Source organism: Solea senegalensis, unplaced genomic scaffold (assembly GCF_019176455.1).
Source record: "Solea senegalensis isolate Sse05_10M unplaced genomic scaffold, IFAPA_SoseM_1 scf7180000014938, whole genome shotgun sequence".
NCBI lineage: Eukaryota > Metazoa > Chordata > Actinopteri > Pleuronectiformes > Soleidae > Solea > Solea senegalensis.
The window spans coordinates 1-18,273 of NW_025321175.1; the positions used below are offsets into that span (position 1 = coordinate 1).

General features: G+C 38.8%; 4 protein-coding genes across 4 annotated transcripts; 2 read left to right on the top strand and 2 right to left on the bottom strand.

Annotated features, from left to right (window-relative positions):
* The first annotated feature begins 39 nt into the window (after positions 1–39).
* On the top strand, positions 40–4,605 carry si:ch211-121a2.4 (transmembrane protein 205). Its single transcript, XM_044016976.1, has 3 exons — positions 40–651; positions 1,211–1,374; positions 1,661–4,605. The coding sequence occupies exons 1-3, from the start codon at positions 552–554 to the stop codon at positions 1,961–1,963; spliced, it is 567 nt and encodes a 188-aa protein (XP_043872911.1). The 5' UTR covers positions 40–551; the 3' UTR covers positions 1,964–4,605.
* A 252-nt stretch (positions 4,606–4,857) lies between these two features.
* LOC122761744 (UDP-N-acetylglucosamine/UDP-glucose/GDP-mannose transporter-like) lies at positions 4,858–11,894 on the bottom strand. The gene is made up of 12 exons (XM_044016996.1): positions 11,724–11,894; positions 11,415–11,448; positions 11,242–11,328; positions 10,836–10,903; positions 10,633–10,704; positions 10,387–10,455; positions 10,072–10,174; positions 9,340–9,432; positions 8,182–8,249; positions 7,843–7,921; positions 7,684–7,766; positions 4,858–6,103 (listed from the first exon to the last, which is right to left on the bottom strand). Exons 1-12 carry the CDS (start codon positions 11,831–11,833, stop codon positions 5,998–6,000), a joined length of 972 nt encoding a protein of 323 aa, XP_043872931.1. The 5' UTR covers positions 11,834–11,894; the 3' UTR covers positions 4,858–5,997.
* Positions 11,895–13,266: 1,372 nt separating this feature from the next.
* aqp12 (aquaporin 12) lies at positions 13,267–15,587 on the top strand. Its single transcript, XM_044016992.1, has 3 exons — positions 13,267–13,979; positions 15,254–15,370; positions 15,452–15,587. The coding sequence occupies exons 1-3, from the start codon at positions 13,385–13,387 to the stop codon at positions 15,577–15,579; spliced, it is 840 nt and encodes a 279-aa protein (XP_043872927.1). The 5' UTR covers positions 13,267–13,384; the 3' UTR covers positions 15,580–15,587.
* Positions 15,588–15,599: 12 nt separating this feature from the next.
* On the bottom strand, positions 15,600–18,165 carry rpp21 (ribonuclease P 21 subunit). The gene is made up of 5 exons (XM_044016993.1): positions 17,896–18,165; positions 17,682–17,782; positions 16,543–16,625; positions 16,301–16,435; positions 15,600–16,066 (listed from the first exon to the last, which is right to left on the bottom strand). Exons 1-5 carry the CDS (start codon positions 17,950–17,952, stop codon positions 15,969–15,971), a joined length of 474 nt encoding a protein of 157 aa, XP_043872928.1. The 5' UTR covers positions 17,953–18,165; the 3' UTR covers positions 15,600–15,968.
* Positions 18,166–18,273: the final 108 nt, after the last annotated feature.

Below are 18,273 nucleotides of genomic sequence, written 5' to 3' on the forward strand. Positions count from 1 at the left end.
AAACTGGAAAACATGTGATATGTGATAACATGTTGAATATTGCAATGTCGATATGACTTGCGAAAAACAAATACTTAAATACATGGTATTAATGACATACAGGTACTGTTTATGTGAACTGCATTTACTGCATACAGGACAAGTCACAGCGTTAAAGAAGGTTGCACATTAACAGAGTATACAGTATATCAGGTAAATCATCAAATAAAGTTCTGCATTGATGTGACACATATATAGTTTAGTGTAAATGCTCTAAGTTTGTATGTATGGAATTATCTCTAAATTTCTTTTTAGTATGACTGCATTTGAATCATTTCAGTTACATGCCCCTCTGTGTCACGCTCTACTTGACCTGGATCTGACAACCCTGAACTCACTTTTCACATTACTAAGTTAATGTTCTGCTTGACGCCACACCCTCACTGTGGCATGTGGATTTATGTTTGCAGATTTCTCTGATGTGAAACGAGACCAAGGCTGCAAGGCGAAAAGCATTCCACGTCCTTCCAGACAGTGCAGTTGCTGCAGAGACAAAGCAAAGAGGAATCATCATGGCCACCGACCATGAGCCCACGTTCACTGTGAAGCTGCTGCAGTTGCTGCTGCTCTCCACTTACTGGGGAATGCAAATTTGGGTCACCTTTGTTTCAAGTTAGTTCCATGCACACACTGTGATTTGTTTCTAAACCCTGTTTTGTCTTCTCTGATGTAATCGTCTTCACTTCCCTTCTTAAATGAATGAGGGAAACTTTGGCAGAGGGAGTGTTTATGTCAGATGTGAACCTCTTCACCTGCAGCTCAGTGAATGCACTTACACAGTTGACAAAAATCTACGGCATGTCTGTGCTCATGGAGCTACTGTATGTCATTCACATACCTCTCTCCATGCTACGTGCAGTCATTAACTAATTGACCCATTACAATGTACTCCCTGCCATTATTTCACCACAGTGTTTATAGAAGCTTTACTGAGGTGTGGCTGTGGCTGTATTTATACAAACACAGTATAATCAAACAGTGTTTTTTTACAACTTTAGAGAGAAGAAGCAAGATGGAGCGCATTCATTTTAGCAGCCACAAAAGTGTGATGTTTTTTCTTACATTGGAATATCTGAGCATAAACTACTGTGGCTCAGTTCAGCTGTTGGTAATCAGAAAAAAAACCACTTGTTCCCTGCAGTGCTAATGACTTTCTCCTGTTTCTGCACAGGCTTTGTGATGGACAGCTACCTGAGCAGACACACGTATGGATTTATTCAGAGTCGTCTAGTGCCGTACTACCTCCACCTGGGCTCAGCTTGTGCCTTCTTCAACCTCACCATCTACGCTGTGTATCATCCCAGCGACCTGCTCAATGAAAGAGAAGCCTTTCAGGTCTGTAGTTTCTTCGACATCATCACTTGACTCATCAGCCACTTTATTAGGTACACGAGACGCATGTGATTGTGCTTGAAAAATACAGACCAGTCTGTCTGCTAGCAACAGCCATGCCACATTCATAGTTCATTAAATATGGGTAGACTTGGTTGTCTACATACCTGAATGCAGTGACCCGCTGCCATGTGATTGGTTCACTAGATATTTGCGTTAAAGTACCTAATAAAATGGCTGCTTAGTGTATATTGCAGTATTACCTCACTGTCACCGCTGTCCCCACCAGATCTTCATCTTCTTTGTGTCGGTGATGGTTGCGGCTGTCAACGCACAGTGGTTTGGCCAAATGACGTCCGACATCATGGCAGACATGCACCTCATTGAGCAGGCGTGCGGACTGGGCCAGGACATCGGCCTGTCGTCTAACCGCGAGGCGTACGCCAAGCTGTGCGACACGGACGCCAAATACAGACACCTCAGCAGTCGCCTGTGGCTGTACCAGCTACTGTGCTCCCTCTGTAACCTCTGCTGCATCGGCTGCAACTTCTACAGTCTCTGTTACATGGCTGAGAACCTCATCACACTGTAACACTGACGCACTGCGGCTGGACTGAAAACTTTGTGGAAAAAAAAAGTCAGTCCCCTCCTTTTTTTTTTTTGTATACGAACAGTAAGTTATATATTTAATACACAATGTCTTTATTTCAGTAAAAAAAAGTGTAGTGGAAAGTAATGGCAGGTTATCGACTCGTGTGTAGATATTTTTCACGTCAGTTTAGCTGAATTTCTCTCAGGAGACAAAATCAGCCTCAGTTATTGTCCTTTTTCTTTAAAAAAAACCAAATCAAATGCTTTCACAATCCTTCATTTTAAACATTTAAAACATCAGAGGAACAATATTGGCACAAAATTGGCCCAGATCACCACACTGTTTCAAACATTTAAAGCACCATCTTTATTCTTAAGGAGGCTGTGCTCATGCTGCACAGTCCTGCTCTCCCTGTTTGGGTGGAGTGTTAATACCGTGTTCACAGTGTGGTGTCACTGGTTTATCAGGATTACCTCATGTTACTGTGGGACTGCACTTCTTTGACTGTTGATGCTATGAAGGAGGGTTCCAGCATTTTTAACGTTGTACAGTTAGTGTTGCTTTATTCCATCCACACGTACTTGCACCACTTCATCGGTTTAGAATGTTCTAAATGAATCAGAAAAAGGAGGAAAAAGTTAGTGTTTCCCAAACCTTTGTCCACAAACCAAAGATATTCACAAAGATAATTCTTTCATGTCTTTTTTAATCTTATTTTCTCAATAGTGAAGCACGTTTGTGCCTGTGTTTTGAGAAGTGCTATAAAATCAATATTATTATTATTATGGTAGAGGAGCTAAGAAACCAGAAAATATTTAAGAAGCTGAAAACAGAGAACTTGGAGATTGTTGGAGATTCATTTAGCCGTCAACTACAAATGTTCAATTTTTGATGAATTGTTCTTTTCTTTTCAGAATTGTATTATTCTTTTGGAAACAGCAATACTGAGGGCTGGATAGTTTCACATGTGTTTGACTCATTTTTGATCAGCCGTGATAGAAAGAATTGAGTTGTCAGTGAACTGATAAATGAGCAGATATTATAGTTGTGTGTTGATGAAGACACTTTCTGTCCTGCAGGTGGACATAAACGTGATGAGGACAGAAGTTCTAATAATGATGGTAAATGATGTCTGAATATTACAGAGCCACCAGAAAATCACAGTGGTGTTTTCATTTCTTTCATGACCTCACTGTGAGTTTAACATTATTCATATGATGCATTCGTCACCAAAGGCTGAGCTTAGACTGGACTTGGTCACTGCTGTGACCGCAGATGAAGGTCGGGGCGGGGCTAGGGTTAGGGTTAGATTAGGGATTAGGTTAGTCAAACACTCAGTAAGGGCTGTTACAGTTGACATAAATCTGATGGGACAGATGCAGTAACATTAAGAACTGCACAGCAATCATAAGCTACTGCTTACTGTCCATGCTTGTCACCAGAAAGGCCTCAAACATAATTACATACAACAAAGTTTGACTAAGTGGCGCACCCTGCTGGCTCAAAGATTGCATGCACATCTACTGTACCTTCCTCCACCCTAACACATGACTATGATTGTTTTGTGAACTTAAAAACCTTGAGTTTTAAGTTCAGTGGGCAGTGTGTTCCGTATATTACCTCCCTTTATGGAAAAGGATGTCTGGCCAACAGTTGTATTCCTGTGTGATACTTTACTTTTTCCTTTAGTAGAATTCCTTATAGACTAGATAAAGTACTGTTTATCATCGTTATTTATTTAGTTCCGTGACTATATTTGGTGCTGTAGCTGAGTTTTATGTATGAATGTAGATAAAGCATTTTACAGCAGGGGCCACACAGTGGATGGCACTGTTGCCTCACAGCAAGAAGGTTGCCGGTTCCCGTCTGGGTCTTTCTGTGTGGAGTTTGCATGTTTTCCCTGTGTGCGTGGTCCCTGTGGTTTTCTCTGGGTTCTCCAGTTTCCACCCACATGTCCCAAAAACATGCAGAGGTTAATTGGACAATCTAAATTGCCCAGTGTGAGACTGAGTGGTTGTTCATCTATAAAGTGGATAAAGTGCTAGTAATGAATGAATGAATTATACATCATTTGCTACTATGTATGAGAGGGAAATTCAAAACACAGGCATTTAAACACCTAACAGAAATCCCACTTTGATCTTTTAGTGGCTCTGTATAGAACAGGATGTGTGAAGACCTGAATTACATCTCCACACTCAATTAGTCTCGGGATTATCCAGCCATCCAGCAGTGATTTGCTCTTTCATTAGTTCTCAGGTATCAGGACACTCCTCCCTTTCTTTCCCCCGTTCTTCTAGTGTTTGTTTGTGTGAAAACAACAACACCACCTGAACTAGGAATACCCGTGACTGGCAGGAACAATGCAATATTACTTGGTTGCTTTAAATTCTACAGATTTTCTATGATGTTTCTTGTTAATATGCAGTTTCAATGCAAATCATTTGTCATCATCACATCTCTAGATATGACACTTTAGCCTATGTCGCGTTTATTCACCCTTTGTTTTTAATTGATGGTTGAGTTTGGGGTATAATTGTTATAGTCTGATGAGACAGATATAAGCTGTTGATGGCAGTGACTTTGTTCTGACATATACTGTATGCTCTATTTTTGCATTAAAGAAATATGTTTGCATTAAAGTCTCTACTTCCTTTTCAGCCCATTTTAATTCCATGTTGATCAAAATGCTATCACTTTGGTGGTCACAATAAATAAGTAGCACTTAATAGTCTTACAATACTGACAAATGCTTAAGTATTTTCTGAATTGCGGAACAAAGATACAGATATAATTATATCTAAATTTTTAGGTCATCACTTCATATTCACAGTTACTACTTTTTGTTAGTACCAGTAATTGGAGAAAGTATAAACACAACATTACAGCACATGTATTGTGTCAACAAGGTTTTTAATGTAAAAATACATCATCGTGTTTTAGTTACAAATCCAATGTGTTTGAGATGAAATCAGCATCAACACAATCTATAAAAATTAATATTAATCTAAGAAAAGTAATAAATATAAAACGATGTAGATAAAACTGTAAAAAAAAAACAAAAAAACACAACACTTGTACCTGTTTACTCAAGGTGAAGAAACCATGATGAAAAACCATGTTTCTCTTGAACAGCATATAAAACCTGAAATGTATGCGTCACAAATATACAATAATCCCATATTCAACATACAGATGTGGATGCAGGAGCAATCTCAAGTTAAAAGTGCGAGAACATTGTGTATAAAAAAAAAAAACGGGTCCCCTTATTTGTTAATTCTGCATAGAGACTATCACTTACATCCACGACAAACATTCTGTTAATCTGAGGAAGCCAAATGTAAACCATTAACACTAAATGATCTCCCAAAAAGAAGGCAGCGACATTATTTAACATCACGATCCTGACTGGGAATCAACAGGCCCACTACCCATCCACTTTGGTTGTTTAAAGGATGAGGTTAGATTTCTGTTGGTTAACATGCTTACAACAGTGTATCCACACTAAAAAAGAAGAAGAAAGAAATAGTACTGAAGACTAAAGTAACAGACGTCAGTGCATCTCACTGTTCTTTGAAGGCATCTGAAGTAACATTTCTTATTAACAGCAAAACAGAAAAAGACAAAATAAGAATTGTGCCTTTAAAAAGAAGCATGACATGATTTTCCAACAATAAGTAAAAACCCTTAAAACGACTCGTCCAAACATTTAATGTTTGGTTTGTTTAAATGTCAGCAAATGATGCAACATTAATAACACTACTCCATGTCTCCCTTCTTCTCAGTACTCACTATACAGTATTCAGATACAAATATATAAGCAGGAAAACACCTAAAACATGACCCACAATCCCTCTGGAGGGTTTCATTCATTACCATGGCAGTATCAGCAGCAGCAGCAGGCAGAGTCGCTATGACGCCGCCAGACTTCCCACCTCTGCTACTGACATACTCCATAAATAGAAGTCGTACTAAAAATAGGGTTCTTCAGTTCATCAGTATAAAATAAGAATGAAATGAATCCAGTGTCTGTGTCATACAACCACCTTGCCCTTGATGTCCAGCTTGTTGTTTTCACTCGTTTTGCTGGACTGGTCCTCTGTGAATGTAATGTAGGAGTAAATCAGGCTGCCTGCAATGCTGCAATGACACAGAGGGAGAGAGAGAGAGCAGCTGTGTTACAATACACGCACACAAACAAAAAACAACAACACAGTAATTAAACCAAGTGCCTAGGGTTTTTGAATACTTAAACATTTTATACAATTTTATAAAAAAATTGTTTTTTTTTTAAGTCTTTGGTAACACGGGTAATTTTCTCTAATAATAATATTATTATTTAAGAGTCTTATTTTACACTTTAATTCCAGTGGTGGAAATATTTTTTTGTTATTTTAGTAACATATTTTTGTAACAATACAAGGGGTTAGTATTTTGTGATTTTTTTTCACAGAAATACATTTTTAACAACTTCAGCAACACTCTGATGCCGTTCTGCATGGAGTTTGCATGTTCTCCCCGTGTGTGTGAGTTTTCTCCAGGTTCTCCGGTTTCCTCCCACAGTCCAAAAACATGCAGTATGGGGATTAGGTAAATTGGACACTCTAAAATGACCATAGGTGTGAGTGTGAGAGTGAATGGTTGTTTGTCTATATGTGGCCCTGTGATGGACTTTTGCCCTATGATAGAAGATGGATGTTACATGTTAAGATGGGTAACTTAACATGTAACATGTTCTTGCAACAATGACTAATGACACAAACTGAATGAGCACTCAATGAGAGGCAGGAAAACAAAGCAAGTTTCCTTTAAACACTGATCAATAACATTAGGTCTATGATTGTTGCAGGCAAAAGAATGTTGTAGCACATCACCCATCAAAACAACTGGATCCATTTCCCTGCAAGCATGCAGCTGTATGACACATTCATATCTGCTTCTCTTTCTTTTCTCTGACCACAAACAAAAAGTAAGAAAAATGTAATGAGTCCTGGTTCATGTATCAAGCCCTCAGGCACAGGTGGGTTTAGTAAAGCTGTGGTGCAATTTTCTCTCACAATATTCCCTTTACTTTTGGGTTTACGTGGCAGCTGAGGCTGAGTGAAATGTCAGGAATCAAGTAATTTAAGAAGTACTGGGAAAGTTCAAAATTCTGCCAAATGATGGCGCTAGATTTAATATTTGGATGAAGTAACTTACTCACTAGCCACTTTATTATATACAATACACAAGCAGAACTACTTAAGTGGAAGGAGTGTCACCCAATGTGGTTTCTGACTTTCTTTGATATAAAACCAGTCTTGCCAGTCGCCTCTGACATCACCTAGGCGTTTTTGCCCAGAGAACTGCAGCTCACAGGATATTTTCTCTCTATTGGACTATTGTAAACTGTAGAGAAGGTTGGATCACTACTTTCTGAGATAATTCAGATCAGCCCGTCTGGCAGCAACAACCATTTCAGATTCAAAGTCGCTTTAATCACATTTCTTCCTCGTTCTGCTTGAACTTCAGCAAGTCATCTTGACCATGTCTACAGATCATAATGCACCAAATTGCAGTCATGTGGTTGGCTGATAAGATGTGTGCATTGATAGTGGTTAAACATGCGTACCCAATAAAGTGGCTGGTATATGATCGTGCAGTTGAAGAAAGGTCAGAGGATTGTGATGAAAATCAATCCATCTATCTGACTTTTGAGAATTGTAAGCATTATTTTTTACCTGATATTCAAACCTATGAAGTTAGTCCAGGAGAAAATGTAGTCTCCACTGAACACCATCCCGATGTACGTCACCAGGACATTCTGCAGAGCACAGGGAATGTAAATGAAGTATAATGTTTGGTGTATTTCACTGTAACGTGACACAAACCATGCTCACCTTGATGCATCCCACGATCGTAGTTGTCAGAGCAGAGTTGTACTGCGTGCACAGCACAGTAGAGTACATCAGCACAAACCTGCCAAACAAAATGTCATCATATAACTCATTAATCCACACATGTTGGAGCATGAAATCAGATTTCACAAGAAACAATGTGACGTCACAATGAGCCTCACACTCAAAACACTGGCCAAGAGTGCTCGATTTCACTGATGTGATAGCAATTCCTGAGAAACTTGGTATAATCCAGATGTTCAGTCTTGGCACAAAACACAATCCTGCTCACTTACGCAAAAACAAGGACGTCACACATGTTAAGTATTTGGCTCGTCTTACCCCATGATACATGAGAGGATGAACTGGGTGAGGAAAAGCACATCAGCCCAGCCGTCATATTCTACTGCCTGACAAGAGAGGGACAGCGTGGGAAACAGCAAACGTTAACAGTGCATGAGAACTAGGGATGAAACAATACACTTTCAAATTGATGGTCGAGAAGCCATTATTAAGACAATTGAGAATGAGGAGAAGCATTAATATTGCCAGCATAAGTGCTACAAGGGTTTCCCCTGTATCTTTCCAGTTAATACAGGACTTCATAATTTATAGATTCTATTTTGTACCTTGTTTTTAACATTATGTTTTTAGTATCGCATTGGTGACTTCTTTGGTCTCAGAAGTATTTTTTGTATCTTTAGTGACATGTTTTTGTAACATTACAACAGTTTGTTACACTTCTTGGTAGCATCATTAATGCTTCTTGCAACATCAGTTCATCTGTTTCCAATAGACATGCAAGCTTCCAAAACATGTGTACAAACACAGACATTCATCCAAACCAAAAGAAAGTGGATTGCAAACAGAAGGCGCCAACCCTTTGCATTTAATCATCTAAAACCCTATTATTGACATTTATTTTAGCAATTATTGAAATGATGTTGTGAATCACAATCATCATTCATTATGACAGAATTTGTTTTATCGTCCCGTGCCAAATGAGCACATACAGCAAAAACTGGAGGAAGAAAAAAACTTGAGAAGTTGATGTCACAACAAACACTAATACTTAAAAATTCAACAGCGAACGTACAATAACTTAACTTAAGGCTAGTTGTCTCTATCTTTACTGTGGGTACTGAAACTGGACTGTGGCTACTGAGTCGAGGGGCGCTGTAGAAGCAGTTTTAATAACTGTAGTAGGTGCATAATAGCAGCTTTGTGCCTCTCTGGCTGCTGGGCCCCAGCTGGGCAAACCAGAAGGTCTTAGCCAGCTCATATTTACAGTGTACGCCCATGCCTTCATATATTTGCACTCCCTTCAATTTGGGATAAAACCTTGCAATAACTGATTAGTAGAGTCAAGAACATGAGCTCACTACCTTCACAGTTTAACCACTGTTTCACAGATTTCACATTGGAAATATAACATTAAAAAAAAAGGATGTTTGGATGTTTTAATGACAATATCTGGAAATGTAATTTACAGCTAATTACCTTCTGCATATCTCCAGTCACATGAGCCAACAGCAGAGTGGGGAGTATCATAAATAATGCATTATAATACAACAATCCATATTTCCCCAACTCCTGTAAGAGAAAAAGAGAGAGTAAAGGTGGGTGGAAGGAGGGAGGAACCGGAACATGTAAAATTAGCAGAGGTTGAACAGAGAGGGTTATTCACAACTCTTTCCATTTATTCCTCACTAACTAGCATTTAGACGTTAGACAGGGTCAGCCCACTGCACTACCTGGAAGCTCCTGTTAACATTCACACGTTTCCCACACCTTCTTAACCATTACATTTCATGACTTTTTCATTGCTTTCTCATTGCTGGCAGATGGCGCGCTACGGCCATCACAGTCTAAATCTGGACCACGTTCTGCCTCTGCTGTAATGCGAGAGCTACAGGGTGAGCTCATGTGACATACAGAATGACTAAAACAAGCCAGTCAAACTCATGGCGTAGACAGCTGAATGCAGGGCAATCAAATTCATTATATGATGGTATATTTTCACAGCAGCAAAATGAGTTTAAACAATAATGTCATTAAATCCACTTAACTTGGACAGCAAGCAAACAACTCGGGGTAACTATGAGCACTGCATTCCTTAAGCCAGACATTGAAGGACAGTTTAGTTTCTCCAAATTCACCAGCATCAGCTCAAGGCTAAAAACAGCTTCTACCCAACAATGAAAACTATTCATCAGGCCATGCTGCTCATACCTTTGCATCTAATTTTTGTTTCACATAGGCTCCATTAGCTGCAGTCAGTACATCATTCAGAAGGATGAACACGTAGCCTTCCAGGTCAAAAGACAAGTCAGCACTATGGACAAAGATGAGAGAAACCATAGTATTCATTTAGCAGGTAAAAAAAAGCTTTATTTATGTCAAAATGTAAGTCTCTTTAACTACAGATCTGTGTCTCATGACCCCAAACACCCCATTGCCTAGTGGACACATATATCAGGACAGGACATCTCTTTGTAGTGGTGGTAATTCTGCTTTGGTCTACAGTCAGGACACCTGGATTCTTACCTGGCAGCTATAAACGCCCCAAGGATCATTGTAAATACTGTCAGCTGGACTGGCCTGGAGAATTTCTTTCTGTCAGAGGTCAGAGACAGTAGAGCAATTAAATTCAATTTAGATGTAAGTGAAAGCCACCATTTCAGTGCCAGAAGAAAGACAGCTTTCTTCTTCTGTTAACACTATCCAATTCCCAAAGTACAAGTACCAGTAAAATAACCAAGAGTGTGGGTTATATGTCATGAGCACTCTTACTTGAGCAGAAATCCCTCAGCCATCATGGTGAATAAAATGGAAAACCTCCTGAGGACAGTAAACATGGGCAGGCTGGTGGAAGAATAAAAACATATATATATACATATAAAATCAAGGATTAACATTAACCAGAGCAAACAACCACACCTTATGATACTAAATTAGCACCCCTTATACTGGAATGTTCAGTGATGTGGACTCACTTGAGCCTTTTGGTTCCAAACAGACCAGTGATTTGATTTCCCACATAAAGAAGAGGTAGAGGAAATGTCTGAAAAACAAGGCAAACATACCAAGGCACTGTATTCAGGGTGAAGGAAGGAGAATATGCAGGATCTTCTTTATAACTGTATTTCATTTCTGTAAACAAATGAGTTCTCAACCTTGCATGGTTAGAATAATGAGCCATTCATGGTAAACTTATAAACAGCATTTTAACACAATATATACAGTTACGTTATCGTTCATTTATCATTACCTAATTATGAGCCCTGAAAATTACAAAGTGGGTCCTTCAGCCACAGGTTGGTTGCAATATAATATCATATCATTTTAAAGGCTTGAACTCTGAGAGCATTCATTCATAAAAAAGAGGATGGTTTGTCTCACCTTGCGAAATATGCTCTCATCAAAGTCGGAGAAGCTGATCACCTTCGCAGCCTTGCCCACCCACAGCACAATCACTGTGGCCAACATCTACACACACATCCAACAGAAATGTACTTTTACCTCTGTTTATTTCTTCGATGAGGTGTCAACTCCAGTAAATAACATTTACTTACTTGTCCTATTCCGACACATATTGAGGAAGGAAACCTGAAACGACAGCGTTGAACCTCCGTTAGTCCAAAGCTAAATAACAAGCAAACCATTCGCAGCTTTCAACGTTATTAGCTTGCTAAAATCCTAATGTGAATGAAGGTCTTAAATCTTAAGTTAGCTCCACCAGGCGCTCTCGCTAGCCAAAAGTTGCCGGTAGCCATGAAGCTGCGCTGGGTCTGTCTCTCCGCCGTTCGCGGTGAAGTTCCACGGCTAGGCTAGCTAACGCTGTGTAGCATTCGTAACCGTTATCCGACGGCGTAAATATTTACCTGTAGTTGGTGAGGACGCTTTTGTTCACCACGACGATGAAAAACGAACTCACTCCGTAAAACCCAGCGGCGAACAGCTTTACGAACACCGTCAGAGGTTTGTCCGCCATCCCCGACACAAGTTTTCATTCCTCTGTGAGCCGTGAGGGCTCTCCCCCTGCCATCACTACACTGCCACACACACGCGCGCGCGCACACGCGCGCACACACGCGCACGCACACACACACATTTCCATGACTTCAGATGCTCCATTAACATGGACTGACATTGATTCGCTGGAAACTTACTGTAACCTTCAACATAACTACTACTGGACCAGCCCTAACCTCAGTCTATGCAACACGTCTTCACCTTAAAAAGTTAGTAATTTATGGTATGGGGACTTTTGTCCCCATAAGGAAGTCAAGTCCCCATGTTGTCGCTGTAAAAACAGACAGGGCCACACACACACAGAGGGCCATGCAGCTATTCTACACTACACTGACTTTATTCATTTGAACCAATTTTTTCAACCATAAACAGTTCCATAAGATGCTTCCATAATGGATGTCAAGACGTGATAATAACAGGGTGTGGTCATTCTTAATTGCATGATAAGTCATGAATTTAAAGAGTACTGACATATGCACCCAAGACAAGGAGACATTTTAAAAGTCTCCCCACCTGATCAGCACACAGTATTCAGAGGCAGAATCCATAATTTGTTCACTACACAACCCCAGGACAAGTGCAGGTGGTGCAGAATACATTGTATGATAATGCACAATTAAACAAACTATAGTTTTAAAGTTACTCAAAGGTTATTCCATCCTAATGTTGTAATGTAATGTCATTTTAGTTTTATTTTATTCTAACACATATCACAGGTGGGACATTTCCATACAAGGTTCTTTACAGAAGATTAGCTGTAAATTGCCAACCATCAGCAGCTTGGTGACCACACTTTTTTTGGTGTTGCAGCAGCTGTACACAACAGAGCAAAGTTATGTTTACAGTTAAACATCACAATAATGGTAAAACAATTAAAAAGGGTAGCACTACAACCACCTACTTTTTATGTGCACGGCATAACATGCTGATGATAGACTATATCACACTTATATAGTATGTTATCTTATATAGTAAATAATGTTACCAGGTCGGAGCCGAAGGTGACATCTCATTGGTATTCAGTCGTGATGACTATATTTTTTGCAAATATAATAATAAAAAAAATATTAAGTCTCATTTACAAAAATTGTTTATTTCACATGATAAATTACATAATATGTTATGTTATGACAGGACACATGCTTGCTGCTGCTGTCACTGCACATTTTCATAATTAACTCAACTACCACCACTCATGAATATCCATCATTATTATTTCTACTGTAAAAAGATTTACGGTATATTATGATCCCTGGAGAGAGGGCGGGACCCTTTAACCAGAGATCTAATTATAAAGACCACTGGATGAAGGCCAGCTTCATGACCTGATCTCTCAAAGACCCATGTGTATTTTGGCAGGTGTTGGTGGGATAACAACCTGACGTGTCTCTGATAAGAAATATCTCTCTGCATGTGCCACGTTGTCCAACAGAAAGTGCAGTTGCAGAATCAAACCCTCAATTGTTTCCTTTTTTGAAGAGACACAGCACGGGAACGTCTGATCTGAGCCATGTCTGGACTGAACGCGTCTCTTGGATACTTTGTGGCTGTCGTGATCTTTGCAGCTTCAGTTCGAACACTTCTTAAAAAATGGCCAAGGTTGAGCTTCATTTTGGAGTTTGCCTCCTCTTTCATGCTGGTGGCATGTTGGCTGGAGGTGCAGACCATTGTGGAGGTGGGTGAGTGGGCTGGGGGCCTGGGTCCAGATGTGACTGTGACCATGCTGTTTGTGTTGTTGCTGACCCATGGAGTGATCTGTGGCAGTATGTCAGGAAATCCCAGTGTGGCTATACGGGAGTTCCTGCAGCTGGAAGTCTCCACTGTTCCCACTCTGCTCGCTGTTGCCTCCCAGTTCCTCGGGGCCTACTTAGCTCTTCATGTTGCTGTTTATTACTGGAGCCTTGAGCTGACAGACATGCACATGATCAAAAATCTAATGGCGAGAGAATGCAGCACATCTCTGTTGGTGTCCTTGCTTCAGGGTTTTTTCACGGAGTGTGTTTGTGCTCTCATCTTTCACCTGATCCAACTAAACCTGAGACGTAGATCTGCTCTGATTCGGGTTCCTGTGATCGCTGTTCTCCTTACATTCCTGTCCTATACAGGTAAGTCTGAGCTGAATCACAAACTCAAAATCACTTCCAAATTCCCACAAACAAAACTTTGTACTTGTAGATATGAAAAAAATAAAAAAGGATAAGAAACATAAAAAAAAACAACTACACACATTAAACTATTAAACTGATCAAATCAGCACAACTTAAAAGTTAATACTCTTCATTATTGCATGCAACATTATATTAGATCCTTAGTCTCTAACTTAGTATTTTTCAAAATGCTGATGTGGTACCTGGAAGAAAATTGCCATTGGTCATACCTGCCATCTAGTGGCAGGTATGACCAATAGCCAGTGATGGTGTGAGCCATTTTCCTATGAAAATGGACCAGAATGTGCATTTTACAGTGCTGCAGATCGACTGCCTATATATGTATATATATATATATATATATATATATATGTATATATATATATATATATATATATATACTACACATATAGGGGTTTCTGGTGACCAGATATATATGTATGTATATATATATGTATGTATATATATATGTATATATATATATATATATATATACATACATATATATATATATATATATATATATATATATATATATATATATATATACATACATATATATATATATATATATATATATATATATATATATATATATATATATATATATACATATATATATATATATACATATATACATATATATATACATACATATATATATACATACATATATATATATCTGGTCACCAGAAACCCCTGCGTCTACAAGTACAGTTTGTCGAATTCTCTCACACAGTGGTCTCCGTGGCTGGAGTAGTGCTCACAAACTGAAGACAACAAACAATTATGTCGAATTAGCAAAGCCCCACAGCTTGCAGAAAGGATGGACAGTGGAAAAGTGGCAGAAGGTTGATTTTTCTGATGAATCATCCATTGAAATGCATGCCAATTGCTGCAAATACTGCAGAAGACCTATTGGAACCCACATGGACCCAAGATTCACCTCGAAAACAGTCGGGTCCCTTTATTTTTTTCAAAACCCTTTTTGTATGCGACAAGACTTTTGTCCAAGCAAAATCTGACCTTTCTGTCCTAATTAAATGATAAAACTCAATGAATGATACAATACTTAGTAACAAAGTGTTTGCACTTCATTACGTTACAACTGCATATTTCGCTCACAGCTTTAACAGTTTGTATTGTAAGGGTTTTCATTAAAAAAAAAAGAAAGTTGGTGTGACCAATTGAATCGAGAACAGTTGATTTAACTTTTATTTTCCATTTTCTAGCCAGAGGCTTCACTTCAGCTTACATAAATCCATCTTTGGCTTATGGCCTCACCTTCTACTGTCCTGGATTTACCTTTGCAGAGTATGCATTGGTCTACTGGCTGGGCTCCCTCACAGGTAAATAATCATAAATCCTACATGTCACTGTCACTTCTTCCAGTGACCATGCTTCTCACAATGAAAATATCTGTTTTCTAGGAATGACCCTGGCTCTTCTCTTGTTCATGGGTCACATTCCAAGACTTTTTGCCAAGAACCTCCTCTATTTCCAGAAGACACGCTTCAAAGGGCCCAGAGGAGACAAAGGAGAAAAGAAGAAAATGTGAAAGAAACTTGCCAGATAACAAATGATCAAGAGATGTTTACTTCAACAAGCATGTGCTTACAATGTCAAATATGGAAAATTGGAAGAAATAATAATACCAAAATGTATTTATTACTTCCATTCTTGTCTGCTGTTTTTAATTAAATCAAGATTAACCTAACCCCACATGCTACAGACAATTATTAAAAATGATCTCACAGAGGCCAAAAATTTACGATAGCAACAAAAAAACAAAAATCCAAATTAAATACAGAAGAGTTGGCATTTAGATTGTATCAAACTGCCTCCCACAATTCTGCTGGTCACAACTCAGCGGCACATATTTTATGCAAAAACAACAACAATAGAAAATCAATATAAAAAAAACAAAAGTTACAAAGAGGCCTGCTGTTATGTGCTTGAGGTGCTTTGATCAGGAATGGATTTAGAAGACTGAGACCCATCTGGTTTTGTGCATTTTGTCTTAGTTTTAGCAGAATCATCTGGTCCTGTGGACAAGAAACAAGTGTTGAGGACTTGAAATTGTTTTATAAATGGGAGTAGAAAAATGTGCTGCTTGGTCCCAAAAATATCCAAACAGGATACACACTCTAAGAACAATTTTAAATTTCTTCTAAACCTTAAACTTAGATTATAGCGAGAACAATTATTTTGCTCCACTTTACCCTTCTACACACCATCTTCTAAGAAGCAGCTGTGTAATACAACACAAGGTTTGTCACCTGGTTCCTGTTGTTGCTCAATCTGAGCTTCTGGGCGATCACTCCACAAAGAATAATCTGGATTATTCAGCAGCGTCTTGCTCTGTCCACAGCTGAGACACTTCACCACGGTGAAGCGAGTCTTTCTCTTTTTTTCTTGGAGGAAAAGGTCAACAAAACATTCAAAATTTTAACTCAATACATTCAGTACATAATGCAAGGTAACATGGAAAACATTAACGGAAGTAGTTACGTAAACTCACTTTTTTGTCTTGTTGTAGCAGTCACACCAGGTATAAGCAAAGAATAGCACTTCTTGCATAAGGTTCTCTTCACTGATGGATCTCTGCAATAAAATAATAAACATGAATTGATTAAGCTTGTAGAAAGGATGTTGAATATGCTTATCTGCATGATAACATGGTTATGAAACTAACAACTAATTATGCCACTGTGAAATATCTTTTTTTCACTTAGGCCCTGCTCTGACCTGGTATTAACATTGTTTGCATGTGGATCGCTTTAAGCAGGACATAATACACATGGCATCAAATTGTTCCCAGATGCATCTCCTGTGACTACAAATGTTACATGTTACAGTCTGGCATCCCTGCCTTTCATTCAAATAAACACTTAATGTTTGCATGAACATAATTATGTTTTTAACTTGTGTGACTGTATGAATGTGTCAGTGTGTTTCAGTGTGCATGAGGGACAGTGAGAGATGAAACAAATGAAAGCAAATGGAATCAAAGACGTCTTAATCATTAAAAGAAAAAAAAAATCAAATGATCAGTGTTGTGGTGGTGGCTGTAAATTAATCCAACTGCTGTGGATCGAAGGACATTAGCTGAGGAGGTGGTCTGATCCGTCCTGAGGGCATACTGCATTCTTGCAGCTCAGGAATGCAACATGCACCCTCAACCCTAATACCAACTGATTGGGAGACCTGTACTTCTGCATGTGTTAAAAAAAATACGAGATTTGAATACAAGGCCTTAATAGGGTCATATTTTCTTATTTTCACTTGACGGAGGTATGAGGCACACGCACAGTCTCAATGTCGCTGGCCACATCATGTCATATAGTGTTGAAAGGCCAAAACACCCAACTGCCTGAAGAAAAAGAAGTTGCTCACAAAACACACTACCTACTGGCACAATAGATGATTAAACTAGTATTTACAGAGTAAAATACCATTATACATCAGACTTTCAAGACCATATTTATTTTTAAGATAATTGTATAGTTTGCTTTTGATATTTTGTTTGGGCTTAATTATATAGTTAAATTAAAAGATCATAATATCACCTCATGCAAAGAAACAAAGTTAAGGCATGCAAACACTGTCCATCACATGACAATAACAGTACTAGAAAATGTTTATTAACATTCAACTCACTGTCTGAGAACTAAACGTCGGGCTATGGTTCTCTGTGTGAAGGTGTAGAAACGAGCCAGCTCTACATTTTCTGGATTTTGAGATACAACACAGTGAGCAGCCTGTGGAGATAAAACATGAGGAATTCGTTAAATCATACTGAGAGAGAAGGCTAACACGTTAGCTTAGCTATGTGATTACCACGTAACTTAAACGTTGCGCTTGCTCGCCTTACCTGGTACAGAAAGTTTAATCTTTGATATGCGTCTTTGTCTTTCAGTGGTTGTCCCATTATGGAGGTTAGAAAGACCCAGTACTTTTCTCCTTTATTATAATGACTTCACTAACTGAGTAACAATAGCTTTAGCTTTGTAGAAAAAAGTTACACTTCCGGGTCAATCCTTCGAAGTAAAAGCGAAACAAGACTGGCGACACACTACGTCAAAATAAAGATTATTGAAGTTGCTGCGATCAAGCAATCCGACACTCGTTTCTTCGTGGTCAAACTCACTGACGCTGGATTGTAACGCTCTCCTTACAAAGGCTTTTAGGGCAAATGCTGTGATTCAATTCAAACGTGGACTCACCGTTTTATTCTGAAAACCGGGTGTTA

Bases quoted from the DNA above. Each gene is read 5' to 3' on its own strand.
- rpp21 (XM_044016993.1), bottom strand. From the start codon at position 17,952: ATGGGACAACCACTGAAAGACAAAGACGCATATCAAAGATTAAACTTT. The intron at 16,626-17,681 runs GTGAGTTGAATG...ATTTTATTGCAG, and splicing joins CGACGTTTAGTTCTCAGACA to AGATCCATCAGTGAAGAGAA. The intron at 16,067-16,300 runs GTGACAAACCTT...TCTTGTCCACAG, and splicing joins TGAGCAACAACAGGAACCAG to GACCAGATGATTCTGCTAAA.
- si:ch211-121a2.4 (XM_044016976.1), top strand. From the start codon at position 552: ATGGCCACCGACCATGAGCCCACGTTCACTGTGAAGCTGCTGCAGTTG. The intron at 652-1,210 runs GTTAGTTCCATG...GTTTCTGCACAG, and splicing joins TTGGGTCACCTTTGTTTCAA to GCTTTGTGATGGACAGCTAC. The intron at 1,375-1,660 runs GTCTGTAGTTTC...TGTCCCCACCAG, and splicing joins ATGAAAGAGAAGCCTTTCAG to ATCTTCATCTTCTTTGTGTC.
- aqp12 (XM_044016992.1), top strand. From the start codon at position 13,385: ATGTCTGGACTGAACGCGTCTCTTGGATACTTTGTGGCTGTCGTGATC. The intron at 13,980-15,253 runs GTAAGTCTGAGC...TCCATTTTCTAG, and splicing joins TACATTCCTGTCCTATACAG to CCAGAGGCTTCACTTCAGCT. The intron at 15,371-15,451 runs GTAAATAATCAT...TCTGTTTTCTAG, and splicing joins CTGGCTGGGCTCCCTCACAG to GAATGACCCTGGCTCTTCTC.
- LOC122761744 (XM_044016996.1), bottom strand. From the start codon at position 11,833: ATGGCGGACAAACCTCTGACGGTGTTCGTAAAGCTGTTCGCCGCTGGG. The intron at 10,904-11,241 runs GTGAGACAAACC...CTTGTTTTTCAG, and splicing joins ATGAGAGCATATTTCGCAAG to ACATTTCCTCTACCTCTTCT. The intron at 7,922-8,181 runs GTAAGACGAGCC...TTTGTTTGGCAG, and splicing joins ATCCTCTCATGTATCATGGG to GTTTGTGCTGATGTACTCTA.